Below are 26,738 nucleotides of genomic sequence, written 5' to 3'. Positions count from 1 at the left end.
TAGTTAAATTTGTAAATGTAATTGAGCACTTATGATGTCCTGTAGGTGTTACGGAGCCAGGTGAATTGCCATCCCACTGAACATGAGTCTTGTTATCCAAAATGGAAATAATTACCAATCAGGGGAAGGCTGGCTACCTTTGGTTTTGACGCAAGGAAAATTAACTGCCTTTTTTTTGCACATGAAACTTACAGATCTCTTTGTGAATGGTCATGCTCAGGCAAAGCATTTAATATATTAATTTTGATAGATGGAATCTACGGAAGTTGCGAGATGTGACATCATATATCCGTGCAACCTATACCAAAATGATCTGTACAGGACGCCAGAGCAATCACAAAGAAATGAGCATTGCCTAAGAGATGCAGATTCTTTTTCCATCAACTCCATTAGCACCAATGACATCTGGCAAGAGTTATGAATGCCTTGAACATAGTGGTTGGTTCCAAACTTTTCCGGTGACATCATTTATACTCATCATAGTCTGGCAGCTTTGTTAACTCCAAAAACAGTCCAGGACTGGTAAACATTAAATCAACAGACCAACAACTCATCTATAAATGCAAAGGACCATACAATTTCTGTGCCAACAGACATCTCAACTCACCACTATTTTGGGCAGATGAATGGTGTGAGGCTGCAGCCCACAAGCCCTCTTTGTATCTACCTGTCCCTCCCATTTCTGGTTTAGATTGACTATTACCAATTAGTTAATGCTTCCATGGTGATTGATCAGGAATAATAACAATCGTTTCCATATGTACTGTCATTTTCTCTTCGTGATCAATCACCATGGCAACTTTACTCCATTACTTCAAATCTACCATTTTTATGAGGCTATTAATCTAGTTACTAAGGCTGCCTGTTAGGCAATGGATTATGCTATTTCTCCTAACATCACAGTTGTATTTCCTGTCCTTTATGCTGTGAGTGGGCAGAGCAAATACATTAATTAATGCTGCCATGGTGATTGGTCAAGAAAAGGAAATTGTAGTAAGTGTTGAAAAAGTTTTCCTTTTTCCAGATAGACTGGGGCTACTCAGTGCAAACCACAAATCAGAAAACATCTATTAAGGGAAATCCCTGTTGCCAAAAGTTCATTGTAATTTTGGAGAGGACAGCAAGGATAAATTGTTTACACAAAATGAATACGGAATATTTTGACAACTCAGAGTGGTAGGTCAGTTTTCTTTGTCCTTAAGAAAACAGTTCATGCACTTTTTCATTACAATAATACTGTTCTAATTTAACTGTCAATGACCTAAGTCTCTTTCCCTTGGGGTGGGTCATATTTTGAGCTTTCCCCAATTTCTTTACTGGTTTATTTTCCATCAGCTAATTCCAGATGTGCTCCACCTCACTCCCACCCACAGTCAACTTGACAGGTCCAGCAGGGAGATGTAGCTGTACACTGGAAGCATGTCATTTGGCTTTGTACTTACCATAGTACTCATTTTTCACAGCACTAATGGGAGTGCAGGCGTTTGGATGACTCACGAGTCTTGTTTCATATAGCTAACGAACCAAACACTGAAAATCATACAAAGTGAATATGTTCTCAAAGGCTGTACAGTGAAAAGTGCTTGCCCTCAGTAACTCTTCAAGGTGCTAAAGAAATGTATATCTTACATTACCAGTGTACTTCACACATATTTGCCATTGAAACATAATATAATCCGTTATGAACTATCACGGACCAATCCCAGCAAAGCACAGGGTGATACAAATATTTCATCAGCCTTTTGCTAATGCTAATGCTTCCATGTGAGCAATATGATGTACTGTGGTGTGTTTTGTGTGCTAAATTATCTCTTTTGCTGGTATGATTTTAATTTAGAAGTAAATTCAAAACATTGTGGATTGTGGTGGATCACAAACCAAATTTGCTTTGTTAAGGTCAAAACTTGCCGGTTTGGGAATAAAAGTCAGAAGGGGAATTTTACTAATTTGGATATTTTGGATTCAATTTTCAGTTTACTAGTCACTTAAGTTTATTTACTACAGCTGACTGTGGGAAATTGTAAAAAATATTTTTTTAAATCGAAGCCAGAGAAGCAAATTTACAAATGTTTTTAAGATAGAAAACTTTTACAACTAAGTTATTTTGGACCAAGATAAGAAATGTAAGTTTCAATGCAACTTAGCTCATTATTTAGTGAATAAAACCACCCGTTAATGCTGACATTCCACTCCAGTTTAACACTGCTACAGGATTAATCAGTATAATTTAAAATGACAGGATCAATTGAAATAGTTTGCTGGATTGAGTTAGCTCCTTTTTTGAGTCCTGAATATAGAACTGTCTGTGCTGGCGTGGAGATCATACCACAAGCTTGGATTATTTTCACAGAGTGTTGATATAAAAGAGGGTCCAATAACCCATTCCCTCTGTTTTTCTATTACGAATGGGGAGTTTAGATATACTGACAAACAGTAGACGAAGCACAAGCTCCATGGTGGTCGAAGCATTTAAATGAGAACTTCAGTGATTAAATTAAAACAAACACATTAAAAAAGAGCAAACAAAAAAGAACTGGTCATATTAACCCCTAATGTAAAAACAATATTATTTCACTGTAATTTCCCAACACTATACGAACAGAGATCTATAACTATTTATATAGGTATTTATAGGTAACTATACCTATTTCTATCTATAGTTTATATAAGGGCTAAAAACAATAGAAATATGAATCCTACATTTCATATTTTTATATAGTTTTTCAGGAGACATAAAAAATGTAACAATAAGGAGATTCCACATTTTCTTTTCAATATTCTACATTACATACCATTATATATATAATGCATGATCATATAATGTAACTAAACCCCCATTATTTTTTGCCTGGATTAGGTGTTTTAAAAAAAACTAAAATAAACCAACTAAATCTGTCAGCACTGAAGTTGCTGTTTAGGGGATAATGGAGGGCGCTGGATTTTCTGTTTTTATTGTATAAACTGGCTCCCAGCAGCACCCTACTTATGCATATTCAGGGGAGTGCCGCCAGCCCCCTGTTCATATATATATATATATATATATATATATATATACACACACACACACATTTTTCTCACACCAATCTACACTCATAATGACAAAGCAAAAAACAGATTTTTGACTTGATTGCAAATGTATTAAACAGAAAAAAAATGAAATATCTAATGATCAATTTGACATAGGTATTCCGACCCTTGTTGCATAGTTTATCTGTGCAGAAATGTGTTTCAGCTGGTACAAACAAATCAAATGCCTTTTAATCTGTGTCCAAAGTAATTCATCCAATAATTATTTGAAGCATGATGCTACTACCACGCTTGACTGTCAAAAAGGTATTGCTTAGGTACATGACACTTTGAATTTGGGCCAAACTGTTCATTAGATCAGAGAATCTTGTTTCTCACAGTCTGAGAGTTCTTTAGGTCCTTTTATTCTAGAATGCTTTCGCGTGTCTCGTAGTGAGAGGAGTCTTCTGTTTGGCCAATCTGCAATAAAAGCCAGATCTCTAGAGTGTGGAAATGATGGTTGTCCTTCTGCAGGTTTCTTCCATCTCCACACATGATCTCTTGAGCCAAAGTGACCATTGGACTCTGGTCATATATTTTACCAAGGCCCTTTCCACTCTATTGCTCAGTCTGACAAAGTGGTCAACTTCTTCCATTTAAAAATGATGGAGGCCAATGTACACTTGGGAACCTTCAAAGCAGCCACATTTTTTTTAGTAGCCTTCCCCTGATATGCACCTTGACATAAACATGTCTCTGAGATTTGAAAGCAATTTGTTTGGCCTTATGGTTGAAATGCATTCATAGTTTTGAGATCTTATATAGACAGATGCATGGCTTTTCAAATCATGTCCAATCAATCTAATTGGCTGCAGGTGGACTTGAATCAATCTGTAGAAACATCTCAAGGATGATCTAGAGAAATGTGATGCATGTGAGCTAAATGTCAAATGTTACAGCAAAAGGTCTAAATACTTAAGTCAATGTTAAATTTCAGTTTTTACTTTTTAATAAATTTGTAATTTTTTAAAATCTGGCTTTTGTTCTGTCATTATGGATTATTGAATACAGATTGTTGCAAAACCAAATTTATTCAAACAATTTCAGCATAAGGCTGCAAAAATGTGAAATAAATGAATGGATCTAAAGAATTTCTGAATGTATCCCTCTGTATTGCTCTTGCCAATTGTTTCATTTTTTTCATTGCTTACATTACTGAATCCCTTAGGTATACTCTTACGACTATTACAAATTGTGTTAATGTGGGCATAATTTACATCTTCAAATATAGACCACATTTATGTATCTAATTTGTATCATACAGACAGGTGTACTGAGCTATGTAACAGCTATATCATCTTCAGATAGGTTTAATATAACCAAATCTTAAATGCAATGTCGGGTTAAGACATTTTATAATAACTTACCTTGGTAATTTATTTCTTAGAAAGGCAACAGGTAAGCAAATGCATTTTAAGCATATCTATTAATATCACATGACTCCCTATTTATTGTTGAGCAAAAAACACAAGTAATTTTAACTGCATTGCATCTTTTAATAAGTGTTAGACTGTAACGTTCACTAGGGAACCCTAACACGCAGACAGGACAGACTAGAGAGAATTGCAATACCGATGCTTAGAATGGTCGGGTTATGCAAAAAGGGATAGTCAAAACACGAGCCGAGGTCAAGGGAAACAGAGAGACGGAATAACGAGAGACAAAGCTGAATATCAGTAACCAGGAAATCCAAATAACAAGTGCAATGCTCAATGGTAAACCAAAGACCACAACAGGGCACTGAGGCAAGGGAGAGGTTAGCTTATATACACACAGGGTGTGTCTGATTGGCTAATCTCCAATTAGTGTTAACCATAACATGTGGAAGGAGTTTCTTCCCTCCCTTGTGGTCTCTGAGGTCATCACTGTGTGCCGGGTCACATGACCTGGGGGAAGCACACATAAGGAAGCTGCTCTGGAGCATGCAGCGTCAGAAACACTGCCAGTCTAGAGACAGGGACCAGATGACGCCTCTCACTGTGATGAGGTAAGCAAGGTCGCCGCGAGCGATCTGTACACTAGATAATATGCAAAAGAAGAGGCCTGAGGTATCAGTAGAGTCAGCACATTATCAACTACTTTCATCTTATGATTGGACCGATGGACTTTAGCAGTTTCAGGGACATCATTGATGGGCAACATATAGACAAAGTATGCAACATGGCACAGTCAGAAAATATTTGATGGGAGATTGCCTTAATAAACTTGCCAAGGAAATTATTTTAATATAATAACACTGTGGTGGACTGCCTGCTACCCTGACTGGGTAACTCCGTCAAGCACGCTCTCTAGCTATCGCCGGGACACCATCAACGCACCAGTCTCTAGCGGCCGCAGCATGGCTGGGGTCTCACCATCACTTCCCACCATGGAACAGGGTCCTGAATCCAGCTTCTAGTAATTCAAGCTTTCCTGCAGAGAGTATAGCTGTTTAGCTGGTACACTCAAACACTAGTCGAGACTGAGTGAAGAGTGAAAATTAACCAGTTTATTATGGCCAAGTTGCCTGCTGCTTTTTACACAGCCGTCAGCATGGGGTCTCGATTCAATGCAAGACAAGCCCCTCCCATAAATATCTGGGCCTTGGAAATAATTGCGTTAAAGACTGGTAAGCTAATTATCTCCCAGGAACAGAGAGGCAAACTTAAAAATATAAAGATACCCAAAAACATAAAAATATAAAATAGCCCCCTCAAATAATACATCCCCAAATAGCCCTGATTTGAGTACCTAAGTTCTCCAGATAGCACTCAGATCCATGCAGTGTAGGGGAAATGCCACCGTGTTAAAGTTCTGACCGGCCGCACATGTGGTCCTATGCCCAAAACCGTTCCAGGGAGTTTGGTGCTTTGGCCGGTCAACTTTTGGAGGTGCCTGCGTCTAACATAGTGTGCTCCGGCTGGCTCTGAGGTGGCGTTTGTGCCCCTTAGTCTAAGGCACCTACCTCCAAAAAGTCGTTCAAAACCTTGGAAGACCGGGAACCATACGGTCAGCTCATGCCGATAACAGTTCCATAACATTTGCGGCAAAGTCCCGCTGAGGTGACCGGGAACCCACGAAGTCCTTATGCCGAATTTAGTTCTATAACGATCGCGGCTAAGTACTACTGAGGACAATTTGTGGGTTTCTTCATGCGAACGTCCGTCAGGGAATTAGCGTTCGGTTCAGTTCCAAAGAAGGGAAAGTGTCGAACCAGGGGCACCCAGGTAAGGCTGCTAATGGTGGCTGGGGAGGTTAACTCCCAAACAGGGTCTTTGGAAACGGCCCATAGTCCTTGGGCAGGAAGGTAGGTAGAAGGCTCCTCCATGGCATAGAAACGTTTGCCACAAACCCTTTCATCAAGTTTTGAAAGGAAATAGATTTTTTTTAAATGCTTTTTTATTTATTTTTTAAATGTGTATTAAATTGCTTTTTAATTTTTTTTGAAATGTGGATAAATAAGAAAATCTATCCTTACCTGTAGTATATGAGAGAACCCTTAGGCTATATACATATACCTTGTGTTCACACACAAAATAGAAAGTGCACTTACAATATCTTGGAATAAAACTGAAAGAAGTATATTTAAAAAAGAGAAAATAGCAAACATAAAATCTTTTAACAAATAAAGAGCAAGAAAGAGGAAATATGGTCAATTACAAACAAAATATTCAAGGTCACTATAAAAACACTTGCTGGCAGCTCTTTCAGAAGCCAGTAATGAGGTACAGGCATCAAATGCATGGGAGCGTTATGAAGGTACGTGTAAACTTTATTCCAACAGCACATGAAGACATAACACATAAAACAGGACATTCACATATCACCTTCAACCCTGGATAAGTGAATAGTACATAAAGATGCAAGTAAAATTTAAACTGATGTCTCCAGCCAACAGAGCCCCTTAAAGCGGCACTGTCATGCCGAATCCCGTTTTTTTTTAACCCCCCTCCCGCCTCCACTACATCCAATTGACCCCCTAGTCACCCCCAAATGCCCTTAAGCCCCCCAGATTACCTCTTTTTTATTCTTTATTTTCTGCCCCGATCTTTATTCAGGGCGCAGCCATCTTTGTGTGGGTAGATGAAGTCCCTGTAGGACACGTCATCTGCCCACACTAGACAGACTGTGAGATTCCCGCACATGCCCAGTGAAACACCTGGACATGCGAACGGGAATTTCACCTATTCATTCATTCATTCATTCATCAGACAGACGAATGAATAGAAAAAATCAAACGAACAAACAAACACCGAATATCAGTGTTCGTTTGTTTGTTCGGTTTATTACAAGGAGGGAGCTACCGGCGTACAGCTCCCTCCTTGTAATATGTAAAGACAGAAGCGGCAGGGAGCAGTGCTCCCCACCACTTCATAAGCCCCGCAGGTCCCCCTCTCACTCTATGGGGGTCAATATGACCCCCATAATAGCATAAGGGGGATTAAAATCTCCCCAATGCCCCTACTCGCTATACCGCGAGTAGGGGCATGTCCACTAAACAGTGAGCAGCCTGTGGCTGCTCACTGCAAAAAAAATGGTAATAAGGGGGGGGGACCTACTGTCCTCTCCCCCCCGGCCCCCACCCCTGGGCGGCGGGTGGGGGCCATAATGGTAATGAGGGGGGGGGACCTACTGTCCTCCCCCCCACCCCCACCCCTGGGCGGCGGGTAGGGGCACTAAGTCAATTCTCCCCCCCCCATCAAGGTGACTAGGGGTCCCCAAGCCCCTAGTCACCCACCCCCCACCCAAATAAAAATGCCCCTACCTACCCCCCTCACCCTAAAAAATAGTGAGGGGGGAATAAAATTGCTAACCTGTAAAGTAAAATTAAACTTACCATTCGACGGCTTCTTTTTTCTAAAATCTTCATTTTTCAGCCCCAAAAAAGGCCAAATAAAAAACCATCATACCCGTCGAACTAAAAATAAAATAAAAAACCTGAGCACAAAAAAAAAAACCCGACGAAAAAGAAAAAACCTGAGCGCAAAAAAAATAATCCATCTTCACCCATGGAGGGCTCCGCGCAGACTGAGCTCCGCAGGGTGGGGAAGGCTTATAAAGCCTTGCCCCGCCCTGCAATTAGGCTAAGAACACTCTGATTGGTGGGTTTAAGCCAATCAGAGTGCTCTTTGTCATTTTACACAGCATGGGAAAATTCCAAACAACTTTCCCACGCTGTGTAAAATGACACAGAGCACTGTGATTGGATGGATTTCCAGCCATCCAATCACAGTGCTTTGTGTCATTTTACACAGCGTGGGAAAGTTCTTTGGAATTTTCCCACTTTTGTAAAATGACACATAGCACTGTGATTGGATGGCTTGAAATCCATCCAATCACAGTGCTCTGTGTCATTTTACACAGCGTGGGAAAGTTCTTTGGAATTTTCCCACGCTTGTAAAATGACACAGAGCACTGTGATTGGATGGATTTCAAGCCATCCAATCACAGTGCTCTGTGTCATTTTACAAGCGTGGGAAAGTTCTTTGGAATTTTCCCACGCTTGTAAAATTTCTTTGGAAAAAGTTCTTTGGAATTTTCCCACGCTGTGTACAAATGACAAAGAGCACACTGATTGACTTAAACCCACCAATCAGAGTGTTCTTAGCCTAATTGCAGGGCGGGGCAAGGCCCTGCGGAGCTCAGTCTGCGCGGAGCCCTCCATGGGTGAAGATGGATTATTTTTTTTGCGCCGGGTTTTTTCTTTTTCGTCAGGGTTTTTTTTTTGCGCTCAGGTTTTTTATTTTATTTTTAGTTCGACGGGTATGATGGTTTTTTATTTGGCCTTTTTTGGGTCTGAAAAATGAAGATTTTAGAAAAAAGAAGACGTCGAATGGTAAGTTTAATTTTACTTTACAGGTTAGCAATTTTATTCCCCCCTCACTATTTTTTGGGTGAGGGGGGTAGGTAGGGGCATTTTTATTGGGTGGGGGGTGGGTGACTAGGGGCTTGGGGACCCCTAGTCACCTTGATGGGGGGAGGAGGGGGTGGGGGAATTGACTTAGTGCCGCCACCCGCCGCCCAGGGGTGGGGGCGGGGGGAGGACAGTAGGTCCCCCCATTATCATTATGCCCCCACCCGCCGCCGAGGGGTTGGGTCCGGGGTGGAGGACAGTAGGTCCCCCCCCTTTATTACCATTATGGCCCCCACCCGCTGCCCAGGGGTGGGGGCCGGGGGGGAAGGACAGTAGGTCCCCCCCCTCATTACCATTATGGCCCCCACCCGCCGCCCAGGGGTGGGGGCCGGGGGGGAGGACAGTAAGTCCCCCCTTATTACCATTATGGCCCCCACCCGTTGCCCAGGGGTGGGGGCCGGGGGGGGAGGACAGTAGGTCCCCCTCCATTACCATTATGGCCCCTCCCGCCGCCCAGGGTTGGGGGCCGAGGGGGAGGACAGTAGGTCCCCCCCCATTGTAATTTATGGCCCCCACCCACCGCGCAGGGGTGGGGGCCGGGGGGGAGGACAGTAGGTCCCCCCCTCATTATCTTTATGGCCCCCACCCGTCGTTTAGGGGTGGGGGCCAATAGGTTTTTTTTTTTTTTTTTACAGTGAGCAGCCATAGGCTGCTCACTGCTTACTAGACATGCCCCTACTCGCGGTATAGCGAGTAGGGGCATATTATTTACTAATACTAAGTCATTTTTACTTAGTGTTAGCAAATGTGGCTGAAAGACCAGTTTAGGTCTTTCAGCCTTTGAGTAGATAGCTCCCTGATACCGTGGGAATGCAAGATGCAACCACAGCAATGAATAGGATCGGAGTTTCATTCATTAGAATGAAATTCCGATCCGAACAAAGTGCCAAATTGCGTTCTGAAACAAACGAACATACTGTTCTCATTCAGTTAGAACGCAATTCGGCAGTTTCGTCTAAAATGACAGGAAGCATCGCGGGAACACAGAGGAAAGGTGAGAATTATGGGAAAATTGCTCTGACCAGCGGAAATGAAGCACACTTTGCTCCTCTGCTGGTCAGAGCTGGTCAAGCGGAGGAATCCTCCATAAGACAAAGAGTCCCTACTTTGTCTTATGATTTTAAAGAAAACTAAAGAAGACAGGAAGAAAAGAATAACAGATCCTGAGAGAGGGGTAGAAGAGGAAGAGATTGGGGAAAGGTAAGTTAGGCATGACAGTGCCGCTTTAAACTCATGATGCCGCTTCCAGGGAACATCCTTTTGTGATGACGCATTTTGCTGATATGTTAGCTTCCTCAGGATCTTAAAACAACATGATGTTTGTTTGTTTTTTGGTGGGGGTGGGAAATTAATTCCCTTTCCACCCTTTTACTACAAAGCATGAACATTGTATAAAACATTAATTTGCTGCTTTAGACTACATGGACAATATCTAATTTTTATTAAAAAGTGTTAGATATTAAAAATCATACAAACAATGGTAATAATAAAATACTGATATTATTTTGGATATAGGAACGTTAATATAATTTTAAAGAAATATTAGCAGACGTATAAATATTTTAAGAAAATATACTTGCTTTCCCAAGGATAAAATTACAGAAAAGATTTCTTCATAGCTTAGAGTAAACGATGTTCCTTGAAATTAGAGGGTATTAGTATAGGTCACTGATTACACTCCTGAGTACTACTCATAAGTCACTTTTGTACTTAACTGTATTACTATTGTAATAGAATTGAAGTTCTGATTGCAAGCTATAAATCAAAGACATCTATTTAAATAAGGGAACTGCAAATGAATAGTGGTAGGAAATGTAAACCGATCACATAATCTAACAGTACAATGAAAAGGAAAAAGTAAAAAAAAAACAGAAAAAAACAGCTACATCAACACAGTCTATTTTTTTTGTAATTTGCATTTTTAAAAAGCTCTGTTGAAAAAGCATCACAAATTACCGTACTTCCATTTCTTGGGGCAAACAAATGTCAACCAGGCAGTACTTACTGTTACCAGCAATTTATGCAAAAATAAAGTAATAGTATGTTTTATCTGTAACCACAGGTACTATAAAGACTAAAGAGTTTATATATTAAATGGAAAAATATAGATAATGTTAGAAAAAACTATCAAATAAAAAAATCAAAACAGCTATATTTTTCTGATTTTGGCTTAAATGTTTTTGTTTTTTTAAACTTTATTCAGAAAAATGGAAATGCAGTAATAAAGAAAATGTCAATACAATAATAGATAGCAATGTACATGGTCCATTTGTAAAGTACATTAAGAGCAGTGGCTTGAAGACAAATGCAAATCTAATGTTATGCAAGAGAGGGCTGGCAAGAGAGGCATTTGCTCATGTGACCCTAATATAAAGAGGTTTGTGGGCTCCTGCCTCACAGCACAATCCTGTAGGAGATGCATACCCTGTAGGAGACTCCTGTTAAAGCTAAAATGGGCTAGTGGATGGACACAAGTACCAGAAGCAATTGCCAGTGTTTTCTGTAGTCCAGTCAACCTTAATAACAGAACTGGAAGAACAGTTATAAAGGCCTCCCAACTGTTCTGCTTTTGGCAGGATAGATTATTAGATGCATTTGCACTGTGCATTTGACACAAGGATCATGCAGGGAGCACTTCAACAGCGCTTTCCGCTTGGTCATTTATGTAGGTGCCAGCTAAAACGCTATCTGTTAGCTTGGTGTGCTTTATTAGGAAGATTGCCCACTTACTGAATGGACCCTGCCCATTATTGGAATCGCCAGTGATTGCAAATTGTGTCACTGGTGATGTCCCCATGAAGGTCTGCCTAAATGCCCTGATTCCATACCTCCCAATGCTGGGAGATAAAGTTATAGAGTTGGCCCAACTCCTCCAGTGTCTGTGCTTGAGGCTAAATAGGAAGTGGAATGGATCATTTTCCATCTGCCCATTAACAACCAATTACACAGGAAATGCCATGCAGAAGGAAAAGGGGGCAGCCAGACATACTTTTGCCTGGCACATACATATAGGACCTATTGAAGTGGTCCCTGCATGATCCTAGTGCCTAATGCCCAGTGCACGTGCATCTAATGATCTGTTTGCGCTGTGCTGCTTGGGACAGTTTCCTGGTGTCCACAGATGTGGGACAGCAGGAAACTAAATTGGGACGGTGGGACAGGACCACAAAATAGGGTTTCCAGCCAAAGACAGAACAGTTGGAAGGCCTAAATAATTGTTCTTCCAGCTCTGCTGTTAAGGCTGACTGGACTACAGAGAACACTGGTCACGGCTCCTGGTACTTATCTCTGTACACTAGCCCTCTTAAGCTCATTTTTTGTGTTTTAAAACTGTTAAACGGGGGGCGGAGCCTGACCAGCATCCTGATCACACGCATGGCTGCAGAGCTCCTACAGCTACATCTTAAAAACTGCCAAAAGACAAGCAAAAACGACTCCCATCACCCCGAGACAAACCTGCCTGAGCTCGGTATGCCCCACTGAACACGGAGATATCCGTCTCGGGAGAATCGGTTCACAAAATTCAAGGATGCAGGAATGCGGCCTACAGGCGCGGGAACAGGGGAGAGGCGGCCGATCTCCACGTCCTCTTGTCAACAGCACCGGTGGCATGATGTTCCCCCCCCCCCCCGGATCGGTGGGGGTTATCCCGATCCAAACCTGGTCGATCCAAACCTGGTCTCAATCTTGCTTCAACGTATTATTACATGTGAGACAGTCTACACGGTAATCATGTTATCATTAAATAGAGGGCACCAATCCATGAACGTACATGGATTTAATGTATTGAGATCCTGTTCTTCAACTATTTTTCAAGATGAGGTTACAAAATGTGAAATCATGCTGTGATTTTTAGTTGTTAACAATAGGACGTATTGGTACGTGCAAAATGTGATTAGTTCTAGCATTTTTAGGAACACCTTACCACTGTCTCCTATCCCTATCTATCCTGTTGGTTGTTATTTATGATTTACATATCACTTTATGTATGTCTAATTTTGACTCTTCAGCAAACAGTTTCAACCATTTTAGATAGTAGAGTTGCAATATTCCCATGGCCTCCACCTATATATTCCATACCATTTTACTCCCTTACATTTGTCTCCTGATTCGCTCTCTGTTTTGTGTCTGTCCCTATTACTCCCAGTTTTCTGTTACTACCTATCTTCCTGACACAGTTTATATCTCTTTCCATATGCCCACTACAGTTTTGCATTTCTCACACCTTCCCATTTTTTTTTTTTGTTTCTACCCATCACAAATAGTTAGTGTATAGGAATTCCCACCAATTTTCGCCTGTACCCATCCAATTTTGTATCCTTCTCGTCCCAGTTTTTTTTTTTAATTCTTTATTTTTATTGTGCCCGAGATAACATAAAGGCTGACGATGCCACAACAGCATAGTACAAGCCCATTAAAGCAAGGTGTTTCACATAGATGGCATTGAATTATTAGCTCCCAGTTTTTTTATGTCTGTCCCAATGTTCTCCACTCAATTTTGTACCTCACCTGATCTCCCACATAGTTTTGTCTTTCCCAATCAACTCAATTTTGTGTCTGTTCCCTTCCCCCAAGTTTTGTTTGTGTATCCATCTATTATGTCTGTTCAGATCTTACCTTCAGTTTTATGCCTGCCAATGTCTCCCTCCTGTGCGGTTCCCTCCTAATCCTTCCTATACTAGTTGCTAACTTAATTTAAACTGTTTAAATATTGTTAGATACTCTTTCCAAATGACTTAATATTTTTGAATATATTTTTATGATATATTTTTAGATTTTAATATGCTGGAAAAAAAATGACATTAAAGGTTTATCCAAAAATGTGAAATCATTTGGAACCGTTATTCAACAATATTAAATTGAGGTCATAGTGTGGACCAGTTGAGGCTCATCCATAAGGGCACTTGGGGCTTAGTTTAATGTGGGAAAAAATATTTGCAATAGTTTAGAAACACAAACTAATTGGGTACAGCTTCCTAAGTATACTACAAAGAAAGGGGGTAACCCTTGGTAGAAAATAGAAGAACCAGAAGAGTGAGTAGTATACCAATGTAGGGGTAGGGGTACCCCTACATTGGTATAGTTTAGAAACACTAAGATTCTTTTTCTGGGGCAAGGTGGGTAATCTAGTAAAATACTCCAACAATTGCCTATGTGTGTGTCAATATTAAAAAAAATATATATATGTCTCTTTAATTCTGAAATAGGTTTCATTTCTGTAGGACCCCTCTCCCCTTATTGGGGCTGTGTTGAGAAGCTTTTGTGAGAGCAACTAGGCATGTAAAAAAGGGACAGATTTTAAATCTGTGCCTATTCTATTTTAAGAAGGACTTTCACCGGACTCCCATTGACTTGAATTTAGACAGCAGAGCCAGCTGCCCATGAGTGGAGGAATGCTATTGGCCTCTCTATTCAAGGGCCATTGTCGACTCATAGCACCAGGGGTCGTGGTTACAGTGTCCACAGGAGAGAGCTTAATGATCAGCCATAGTATAGCATCAACTTGTAGAAATTGCATTTTAAACATGAGCTACACTTGCTGCCGGACAAGATCGCATGAGTGCAGTTTTCTGTTGAGTGCATGACTTTAGCATATATACCACATAAAAAAATAAGAAATCAAAAAAGTAATAGTAAACAATTCTTTAATATTTTTCTCAGTGAGACTCCAAACATGTTCAGTTTATAGTTTTACAGCAATAAACTTTCATCAATGTACCATTTCCATATCACAAACTAAGAAAATATAAATAGAACATTGTATTTGTTTTAGGCATACAGCATATGAACATAAAAATGTTTTTTATTTTTAACCAAAACATGAATATCTGGTAAGACTAAGTACATTTAAATTAACTTAAATTGTCTAGAGGTGGGAATATTAATAAAGATATGATCTTTGCATTAAACTTAGAGAAATATTTTGCAGTGATAAATTAAAGTTGTAGTCTTGTAAAATAATGACAATACATTACATAATATAACCAAACACAGATATGCATTCTAACAAAGCAAATGTCAGATACAGATTCAAATGAGAGAGCTAGATGGTACTTAGAAATTGAAAACATTATACAGAATAAATACAGTTGATATTTGTGTGCATGTATATTCAACACAAAGGTGCCTGAAATTTAGATTTCTGTTTTTTGTTTTTCTACACCTGTCTTCAGAGTGAAGTCAAAGGCAATAAGCAGAAATCTAACGTTTGGGCAACCCTACAGCTCTAAAATATCTAATCAACCGTACAGCTCTAAAATATGTAAACAGTTATAACAGGGTGATATCATTAACACAGGGGTTCAACCTGGGCTGGGATTTTTATTAAAGTGGACCTGTCACTACTGATATTTTTCTGAATATATTAACTATATGAAAACTACCTATATAATGTGGTAGAATGTTATTTCAGTTCTAGCACGTTGGAAAAAAACAACAACATATATAGGGACTACATTACCTAATGCATGTCTACTGAAATGTCAAAATGTGTCAAGATTGGAATATTGGTTAGTTTCCTACTGCCTTGCTAACAGATGTGTACGACAAGATGATTGGTGGGTGATTCCACAGATCATCTATAGAAAGGGATTTTAAACTATAGCGGATGCCCAAGGACACAAAGGTGATGTGCTGTCTGGCATGCCAGGAGAGTAAAAGAAAATGGCAGCGCTGAGAGGGTAGAAGACCTTCTCTCGTTTATCCCTCTAAAGGCTACCATGCAATGTTCATGCCTAAATTATGTGTCTTGTAAAGAATGCTGAACCTTAGTGACAGGTCCGCTTTACCATACGTTTCTGACATACAACAGGCACTCAAGTGAATCTATCATAACTTAATGTTCTAATCCCTTTTACCTATTAGCAGATTTGTAAATATTGTAGAATTGGTTTCTGTTTAACATAATGTCTATACTGTTGCATATTTCTTATATTCTGATGTATTTACAATGTGGATGTTTTTTTCTGTTGTGTGTTTTTTTTTAACTCTATACATTTCTCATCTTTCTAGCAACAGCCCCATTTCAAACTTTAGTGGTTGTGGCCTACTTACTCAGCCTTGTGATTAGAGCAGAACAATATTAAACCATTTACATGTGGATGTGACAGAATATTTCTTTTGAAATAATGGTGTTTTACTTATGTAGAGATCTCTAGCCAATATACAATTTAGAACCACATTAAACAGAGGGCTTGTATAATCAATAATAGTGAGGTGACATTTCACTAGGGGATAAGTTATCCCAAGAAAGTCCTTGAGATGAAAATTTGTAAGTGTTTATTTTAAGATATTTTTTAAATGTAAACAAAGATACTTTGTGAGTTTAATCACCTACAAACTAACTCCCCTCACTCAACATTGAGTTGCTTAGATTAAATTAGGTGATAAGCTCCAGGATGAACGTCTAATTTAAATCAATGGGGATACATTTCTGGACAGCTCAAGGAGCTCTCGAGAGCTCCAAAATTTTTTGGCTTTTTGACTTATCCTCCTAAAACATTATCATACATAAAGGTACATGCTACTCCTACCCCTAAAAATACCCAAACATACAAACCAGGAAACATATAAAATGTTATTTGGTCTCATCTAACTTCACAGTGCCCAATAATTGATTTGATGCATACAAATATTAGAGCCCTTTACAAAGAGAAGTAGTCTTGCCATGGTTTAGTGGGTGACCACATTATAAGACTCAGTAGGGAGTAACAACGGGGAATATAAACTTTAACCTTGCTCTGTGAGAGTCATTTTAAAGCTGACGGGTAGACATCATAGTAAAGCATAGCCATTTTAATGTCCCAATATTTACTTCTAATTTGGTCTGGCAATTTTGTTTAGTAAATTACTAAATCAGCAGTAATCTTGGCGATACTGGAAGTGTGATAATTATACCATAAGTAACTTTTAGGTGTTATACATTAGACTCATTTCCATTATCAATTAAGGCTAAAGAGTAATATTCATAATTTGACATTTCAACAGCGATAAAGCATGCTGCACGACAAGCACTTTTTGTTATCTCTACTCAGATTAAGTGTACCCTTACAATATTACAAGATTACCAACGACGCATATCATAGGTTCAGCTCTTTTTCCTGGTCATCTGTTAAACATTCCTCTAACGCCTACAGTAACATTATTCACCCACTATGCCAATAAGAGTGGCACCGATGGAACAATATCATTGCATCTTGCACAGTTACGTTGCAGAGGAACCAACACTGTGTTTCTGTAACGGTTTCCTATATGCTGTGTAATAGCTAGTGCAGTCAGATAGGTGTAGGCCTGAGGCCAGAGGGTTGGTGGGGAGAAATAGCATATTTCCTCTATGGCGGGTGAAACAATAAGCATGAGGTGGTATCAGCCTAGAAAAGAGAGAAACATTTATAAGCTTGGGGCTAGAAGAGATATACTTGTATTTATATAGTGCCAAACAATTACATAGCACTTTGATGGACACAGATGAAGGAACTGCTGAATGCTGACATCAAGAAACAGAACAACAATAAACACTGTCACAGTCTGCCCCAAAAGCTTACAATCTTTCTCCGTTAAACATAATGGGAGTTGTTTCCAGTAAAGACCATCATTTTTAAAAGCAAACACTGAATAATATTTGCAGTGAGGAAGAAAGTGTCTTTAGCAGTACAAATGGCTATTGTATAGCCAACAAAAAGACAAGAACATAAACTGCACATTACAGCTGCAATTGTAGACAGTGACAGGAGAGGTAGACAGTGTCAGGGCTGCCATCAGAAATGTTGGAGCCCCTGACAAAGCTCATGGTCTGGGCCCCCAGAGCCCACCCACGAGTCCAGTCCCACCAGAATGCTTTCCTAGCTGTGGATCTACAATTTGCCAATTCTTGCCGGGCACTCAGCAGTGTATGTGTGTTTAAATGTAAGCATGTTTTTGTATGGAGTATGTGTATGTGTATGTGAATGTTGGTGTTTGAATGCAGGCGTGCATTTGTGTGTAGTGTATACACACACACATACAGATATACAGACACACAGAAACACATTGACACATACTTACACACACGTACAATAAGGTGCACACTGACAGATAGAAACACACACACATATGCCAACTGACACAGATACATACAGACACACAGATATACATACACGCACATACATATCAGATACAGACAGACACAGATACACACATACACTCAGATGCATACACTGACACTCTGATACACATACACGCACATACATATCAGATACAGACAGACACAGATACACACATACACTCAGATGCATACACTGACACTCTGATACAAACAGACACACAGACACACATTCACTCAGATGCACATTGACACATATACATACAGCTACACACACACACACACACACATAAAACCAAAATATAAATAAAATATGTTTTAAAAAGTAGAGAAACAATAAAATAATCAAGTCTATGGGATTCACATCAAATAAAATTAACTTTAGTTGAGAATCTCTTAAAACAAAGATAGTGTGAGCGCTCCAGCAAAAAAAAAAAAAAAAAGTAAAAAGAAAAAAAAAAGAAAAAGAAAATGGGTCATGCACATAATAAAATATCAGATGGGGTGTGCAAGATAGAAAGGTACACAACATGACCCTGATAATTGTTGCATACGGTATGTAAAGATTAAAAAGCAGTCAGCACCAAATAGAAAAGATTAACATTGCAACAAAGTTACCAAAACAAACAAAACTCTGGTACACATAGATACATACACACTGACACACATTTTTTTAAACCACCCTCCTGTTTCTTACCTTTTGGCTGCAGGAGGGTGGACTCTGCTGGCTGGGACTGATGTGGGTTTGGCTCTCTCTCCTCCTCTCACTCCCCAGTGCTTCCTCCCACGCGGGTGTTAGCTGGGAGGAAGTGAGCTCACTTCCTCCTAGAACTGTCAGAATCCTTAAAGGGGCCCGGACTAGCTATTAAAAATCCACAGCACTGTTCGGGCCCCTTTATAGATATGCCCATCGGGTGGCCCGTAGTGCATGAACCACCCGATGGGCCCCCTCAGGTAGTACTGCCACTGCCAAAACACATATATATATATAGCAATGCTCACTATATATATGGGTGTGCACATCGGGAATAGGGGCCTGCGTGTCTGGGTGCCTGGGCCCCCCAGGACCATGGGGCCCATGACTACAGTCATGGTTGTCACCCCCTGATGGCGGCCCTGGACAGTGTACCTCAGTGAAATGGTTGCATAAACAAAAGGTTACCTTATTACCAAATGTTGATAGCACTACACTTATTTGAAGTATATTACGTACCATAAAGATATAATAAGGTGAAATATATTAAGAATTGGGTGACATCATACAATTGTCGCAATCAACAGGATTACTATGTTGGTTTCCATGGTAATGGCTTAACTTTTTAACAGGGGGTTTCCAACTGGCAAAAAACATCAGGGGGTATGAATTTAGGAACATCCAAAAAAGAACCCATATACCACACCCTAAATCCAGCCTCAAAACCTTACATGTTACATGTATCACATTGTTACACCAAATCTTTGAGTGCATTCAGAGTTTTTTTTATAATATATATCTATAAACTCCACTCCTGCTGTATTTACCTCAAGCTATGGTATATTAATTGACTCTACACCCGTTGCAATACCACACAGTGCTGTATTATATACACCAAATGCAATTTATTATAGCAGAACTGCTATGACAGGAAGTGTTGTTTCTCTCTAAGTATTACATGGGACTCCTTGGGGGTTAACAATGCAATTTGGCCAAAATTAGATCCAGTGCTTTTCAGGACCCCATTCAGGGCTCTAGCTCCTGTCAGTTCCCCTAGCAAAGCCCCTGTATTTAGAAGCACATTTTCTATACAAAACCACATTCTTAAAACTATTTTTTTGGGGGGACCTTGACAGCTGAATGTTTTAACTTTGTTTAACTGTTATAATAAGATCTGACTGACCTACAACATTAACATGCCCAGGAATCCATCTCTTACGGGTTTATCCAAAGTTGATATTTTAAAAAAAATAAAAATAAAAGGACACAGGCACATTACAAATAAAATATTACATCTTTACATACATTTTTTTTTTAATTCCTTGTACTTTCCACCAAGACATGGGTTATGTCTTGCCTTTATAATTTCTTTTTATTTGTTTTTTTGTCATTTTTTATTTACAAATTTTAACCAGTTGATAAATTTACTGTTTCTAATACGTCACCTGTTTCTAATATTTCAAATGTATAATAAAATAAAAATCAATCAAAACATAGTCATACATCCATGCGGAGTGTTTAGTCTTTAAAACACCCCAGTGAAGTAAATGGAATTCAATCTTAAATGCTTCAGATATGATGTAATAGAATGTACCCCTGAGGGACACACAGGGGGCTGTAAATTGCAAGTGTAAGCAGAATGTAGCAAACACTTTTGCACTGAATAGCACATTATGAAACAATGTTTGAGATACCTCCTTTCCAATTTTTTTCTTTGAAAACATTATGTTACAAGTTAGTTAACTAACACAGTTAGATTAGTTTTTCATCTAAACTATTTTGAACAAAACATTTAAATCCACTCACAATTCACCTTTTAGTGAATAAACCCCTTCATTATATGTCTGTATCAGCATATTATTGATTAGAAACCTCTACAACTACAGACAGGTGTATGAATTAGAGTGGTTTCTCCATATTTAACTGAAAATGCAACTTATGATGTCTTCTCCAGTCTCTAAATTATTCAAACCTTTCATGGCAAGCATCTTCAGTACTTAGTAGAGCACCCTTTTGCTGTTATGAGATACATGGCTAGACATCAGCTTTTGGCACAGTTTTTGAGGGATTTTATTACATTGCTCATGAGCTATGGCCTCTAGTTCAGTAATATGCTTGGGTTTGTATGCTGCAACCTCCTTTTTCAATGGGGTTCAAGTCAGGTGACTGTAATGCCCACTGTAGAATTTTCAGGACTTCTTCTGCAACTAAGCCTTGGTGGAATTTGAGGTATATTTGGGATCATTGTCTTGTTGCTGTGATTTTAAAATGTTAAATTTTATTGGTATCCAAAAAGTAACTAAACCATGGAGAGGGGGAGACTTCTTGAAGATTTTAAACAAAACAGAAATGAATTGGATCTTCGATTTAGAAACCCTCTCTCCTCATGGTCTTAATATAGACTTTGAAATGTACAATTTTATTTAAGATATTCACGATTGCAATAACTGTATTAATAAATATATGTAGAAAGTATTACAAGTATAGTGCAATAAATATATAAGAAATTTAGAAGACATTTTATCCAACATTTTATATTTTTAACTCTTCTGTTTTTCTCTTTTTCCTTGTCCTTAATAATGTATTATTTATGTATTTTTATAAATGAGCATTTATCCCTATGAAGGGGACTGGTAACATTTAGGACTTGAACATTATATGGAAACATTGCCTCACATAAGAAAATTGGAGCTATTTGGACTATGTAGAACCTAAATATAACCAACAACAGTGGTGGAACGAATAAATACAGCTGCTGGAATGAATGCCGAAGGTGGAACGCATGAAAATGGCCGCCAACACGCATAATGGCGAAACCGGAAGTGACATCATTTACCATTGCGATATCGATCGCAATGGAATAAGGAGGTTGGGAAAGTCCAAGTAGGGTAATTGTAATGAGGGGGATGTCCCTAATTTTAAAAGTAGGTGCCAAAATGGACTTATAAACAGAGACTGCACATGGGAAAATGTATGCACCTGAGGAAGACGCAGATTTTATCAGTGAAACGCGCTGTGCTATTGGAGGCACTTACTATATGTACAATTTTATTTTGTTACAATAAATATTATATATATTTTAAATCAGAAGCTGGTGCTCTCCATCAATTTCCATGAAGAAATCCTGGTATTCCTAAAATGGGACCTGCATTATCTGATTATGCTTTACTACCTGGGCCAATTAGCTAACAGACTCATTAAAATGTGAGTTGAACACCTAAAGAATACACTGATTGATAAATCTGGGATATTACTATACTTCTCTATGAGAGTGTTGATTTTGTTTATCATTCCAGGAATAAGGAGGTTGGGAAAGTCCAAGTAGGGTAATTGTAATGAGGGGATGTCCCTAATTTAAAAAGTAGGTGCCAAAATGGACTTATAAACAGAGACTGCACATGGGAAAATGTATGCACCTGAGGAAGACGCAGATTTTATCAGTGAAACGCGCTGTGCTATTGGAGGCACTTACTATATGTACAATTTTATTTTGTTACAATAAATATTATATATATTTTAAATCAGAAGCTGGTGCTCTCCATCAATTTCCATGAAGAAAACCTGGTATTCCTAAAATGGGACCTGCATTATCTGATTATGCTTTACTACCTGGGCCAATTAGCTAACAGACTCATTAAAATGTGAGTTGAACACCTAAAGAATACACTGATTGATAAATCTGGGATATTACTGTACTACTCTATGAGAGTTTGTTTATCATTCCAGGAATAAGCAATATTATTGTATTCCTTTTTAGGTATATCCACACTCACTTTTATACACATTGGGTGGTGTGAGCCCTGGGAGCTAGATTATTATATATTGCTCTTATATACTTTGCACTGAGCACTTTACTTTTTATTGTATAATTATTCTGCAACTAAACCTTGGTGGAATTTGAGGTATGTTTGGGATCATTGTCATGTTGGAAGGTCCATGCTTCAGCTTTCTCACAGACGGCATGACGTTTTCTCCTATACTTCAATGAATCCATCTTGCCTTCCACCTGCTGCAAGTTTCCAATGATGGGGGTGTCAGGATCGGGACAGGGATCCAACACGCAGAGTACAAACAGTAGCCAGATACGTATACCGGACCTTAGAATGGCCGGACTAACGTAAGTAGTACAGTATAGAATGGTTAAAGACAAGCCGAGGTCGAGGGTAACAGAAGACAGGTAAGCGAGAGACAAGCCGAATCAAGGGTAACAGAGATAAGCAGAGTAAGGTAAACAAGCCGGGTCAAAACCAAAAGGGATAATAGAATACACAAGCACTGAGTGACTAGAACAAGCTAGAACCACGACAGGGCAATGAGCTAATGAAAGAAGCTCTGTTAAATACCCTGTTCAGAGCAGTAACCACGCCTCCAAGGCGTCTTGATTGGTTCTGCAGCAATTGACTGACAGGTCGTTCCGGGGGAGTGTCCTGATGACTACTTCCTGCCTAGATGCTGTAAAAGGCAGTCACTCCCTCGCGGCCGGCCTAGCATGACCGGATAGACCGCGGGGAAGGGAGCCATCAGGCCGTCTGGATGGGGGAACAGCTAAGTCTCTACCTCTTTCGGAGGTAGAGACCACAGGTACCCTGACAGTACCCCCCCTCTCAGATACACCCACCGGGCGGAATGAACCGGGACGAGATGGGAAGCAAGAGTGATACGCCCTGCGGAGACGGGGAGCATGAACATCCTCCTGAGGTACCCAACTCCTCTCCTCAGGACCATATCCCTTCCAATCAACCAGATATTGTACTCTCCCCCGGGAGATTCGAGAATCAATAATAGAGTTAACCTCATACTCCTCCTGACCCTCCACCTGAACGGGGCGAGGAGGGGCTATTGTGGAGGAAAATCTGTTACATATGAGTGGTTTCAGCAATGAAACGTGAAACGAGTTCGGGATGCGTAGGGTATTAGGAAGAGCTAAACGATACGCAACTGGATTGATACGGGTCAGCACCCTGTAGGGTCCAATATAACGAGGAGCGAACTTCATGGATGGCACTTTTAAACGGATGTTCCTCGTGCTCAGCCATACCCTATCACCTGGAACAAAGACCGGAGCCGCCCTTCTACGTTTATCAGCGTGTTTCTTAACCAACATAGAGTTGTGCACAAGGATTTGTCGAGTTTGATCCCACAACTTCCTCAAATTGGCAACATGAACATCAACCGACGGCACCCCCTGGGAAGGAGAATCCGAAGGAAGAATAGACGGATGAAAACCATAATTCATGAAGAAGGGGCTTGAATGAGTAGAATCGCAAACGAGATTGTTGTGTGCAAACTCCGCCCAAGGAATCAAACCGACCCAATCATCCTGGTGTTCAGAAACAAAGCATCGTAAATATTGTTCAATTTTCTGGTTGGTACGTTCAGCAGCTCCGTTAGACTGAGGATGATAGGCAGAAGAAAAGTTTAATTTAATACCAAGTTGAGAGCAGAAGGACCTCCAAAAGCGGGAAACAAATTGGGAGCCTCTGTCCGATACAATTTGAGAGGGTATCCCATGTAGGCGAAAAATCTCCTTAGCGAATATCACTGCCAATTCGGGAGAAGACTGGAGTTTAGGCAGGGGAATGAAGTGTGCCATCTTAGTAAACCTGTCAACCACGGTGAGGATAACAGTCTGTCTTTTAGAGATAGGTAGATCGACAATAAAGTCCATGGCCAAACAGGACCATGGTTTTTCTGGAACCTCCAAGGGGTGCAGGAATCCACATGGAAGCGTATGGGGTTGTTTGGTTTTAGTACAAACTTCACATGCAGCGATGAACTCCTCAATATCCCTCCGTAAAGCAGGCCACCAGAAGTCCTTAGAGATCAACGCGTAAGTTTTGCGAATACCAGGATGTCCCGCCATCTTGCTATTATGTAAACATTGTAAAAGTTCCAGTTGAAGAGCAGGAGGAACAAAATGACGACCCGCAGGAGTCTGTTTAGGTGCTAGATGTTGCAACTTAATGATCTCGGCCAGTAATGGAGAATGAATCCTGAGATTCGTATTAGCAATGATATTGCATTTCGGAACTATAGAAGAAAGAACTGGTTCAGGTACAGTAGAAGGTTCATATTGGCGAGATAATGCATCGGCTTTAGAGTTTTTAGAACCAGGTCTGTAAGTCAGTACATAATTGAAGTGAGTCAGGAATAAGGACCAACGAGCTTGTCTAGAGGATAAGCGCTTAGCCTCCCCAATATAGGACAAGTTTTTGTGGTCCGTCAAAATCGTAATAGGGTGTAGGGTCCCCTCCAACAAATGTCTCCACTCCTTTAAGGCTTTAATGACTGCTAACAGTTCCCTTTCCCCGATGTCATATCTGCTCTCAGGTCCAGAAAATTTCTTAGAGAAGAAACCACAAGGGTGTAACGGTTTATCCACCCCTAACCTTTGAGACAGAACAGCCCCAACTGCTGTCTCAGAGGCATCGACCTCAAGCAAGAAAGGCAGAGTCGTATCAGGATGGACTAGAATGGGAGCCGAGGCAAAAAGTTCCTTGAGAGTCTTGAAAGCACCAAGAGCTTCCTTAGACCAGAACTTAGTATCAGCCCCTTGTTTGGTCATATTGGTAATAGGCGCAATGATAGAGGAGTATCCTTTAATGAAGCGCCTATAGTAGTTGGAGAAACCAATAAACCTTTGGATAGCTTTGAGTCCTTTGGGCAAGGGCCAGTCTAAAATAGATTGGAGTTTTACAGGATCCATTTTAAAACCCTCCCCAGAAATCACGTATCCAAGAAAGTACCTGAGACTGATCAAAACTGCACTTCTCCAATTTGCAATATAGGCCATGTTGCAGCAGCTTGTGTAATACCTTTCTGACCTGTCTATGGTGAGTCTCAATCTCCTTAGAGTGTATTAGTATGTCGTCCAGGTAAACAATAACACAATCATGCTGAAACTCCCTAAGTACCTCATTAATCAAATCTTGAAATACTGCAGGCGCATTGCAGAGTCCAAATGGCATAACAGTGTATTCGTAATGGCCATACCGGGTATTGAATGCCGTCATCCACTCGTGACCTTGCTGGATTCTCACCAAATTGTAAGCCCCTCTGAGATCTAACTTGGTGAAGATTCTGGAGCCCTTAAGACGATCAAATAACTCGGTAATCAGTGGGATAGGATAGGCATTTCTGACAGTTATTTTATTCAAGCCTCGGTAATCGATACATGGTCTCAGCGTGCCATCCTTCTTCTTAATGAAAAAGAACCCAGCCCCGGCCGGAGAAGAAGACCTCCTGATGAATCCCTTTTCTAAATTCTCCCGAATATATTCCTCTAGAACCGAGTTTTCCTGAACAGACAAAGGATATACATGGACCCTCGGAGGCATAGTGCCAGGTAGAAGCTTAATCTTACAGTCAAATGACCTGTGTGGAGGCAAAGAATCGGCATTCTTCTTGTCAAACACTGCCCTTAAGTCTAGGTAAAGGTCTGGTATTTGTCTTTCTGTGGACTGAGTGGGATTCTCCGGTATGTTAATATTAGCTAATGGGGAAACCTTGCACAAACACCGATCCTGGCAGCCCTGGCCCCACGAGAGTATCTCTCCTAACTCCCAATCGATAATAGGGTTATGTTTTTTCAACCATGGGTACCCCAGAACTATGGGAACGGAAGGAGACGAAATGAGCATAAGAGATAACTTCTCCACGTGTAGGATACCAACATTTAACTCAATGGGTATGGTCTCACGAAAGATAACAGGGTCTAGTAGTGGTCTACCATCTATGGCCTCAACGGCCAAAGGTGTCTCCGTTAGCTGGGATGGGAAATTGTTCTTACTAGCAAAGGCTTGGTCGATAAAATTCTCAGCAGCACCGGAATCTATCAATGCCATAGCCCTTACTACTTCCTTCCCCCAAGTTAAGGAAACTGGTAGCAGAAGCCTGTGATCTTTATAATTAGGAGTAGAGGACAAAATAGAAACACCCAAGGCCTGTCCTCTAGAGAGACTTAGGTGCGAGCGTTTCCCGGACGGTTAGAACAGTTCGAGAGTAAA

The 26,738-nt window shown here is 40.2% G+C and overlaps 1 protein-coding gene across 2 annotated transcripts in view; it reads right to left on the bottom strand.

Moving 5' to 3' along the window:
- Positions 1–15,936: 15,936 nt before the first annotated feature.
- The window catches only part of HHIP (hedgehog interacting protein), a 171,800-nt gene continuing 160,998 nt past the window's right edge, over positions 15,937–26,738 (bottom strand). Inside the window, exons 15-16 of one of the 2 annotated variants that reach the window (XR_010091256.1) lie at positions 16,514–17,328; positions 15,937–16,481 (exon numbers count right to left, since the gene is read on the bottom strand). Coding sequence is in view for 1 of the 2 variants with exons in the window: in XM_063458473.1 (XP_063314543.1) it covers positions 17,324–17,328 (5 nt within the window). In the remaining variant the exon portion in view is untranslated. Of the gene's footprint in view, positions 17,329–26,738 lie in introns of both variants that reach the window. The other variant, XM_063458473.1, reaches the window with a different exon arrangement.

Source organism: Pelobates fuscus, chromosome 6, assembly GCF_036172605.1.
Source record: "Pelobates fuscus isolate aPelFus1 chromosome 6, aPelFus1.pri, whole genome shotgun sequence".
NCBI lineage: Eukaryota > Metazoa > Chordata > Amphibia > Anura > Pelobatidae > Pelobates > Pelobates fuscus.
Note: the sequence above shows the minus strand (reverse complement) of the source record. Positions and strands in the feature narration are given on the sequence as shown.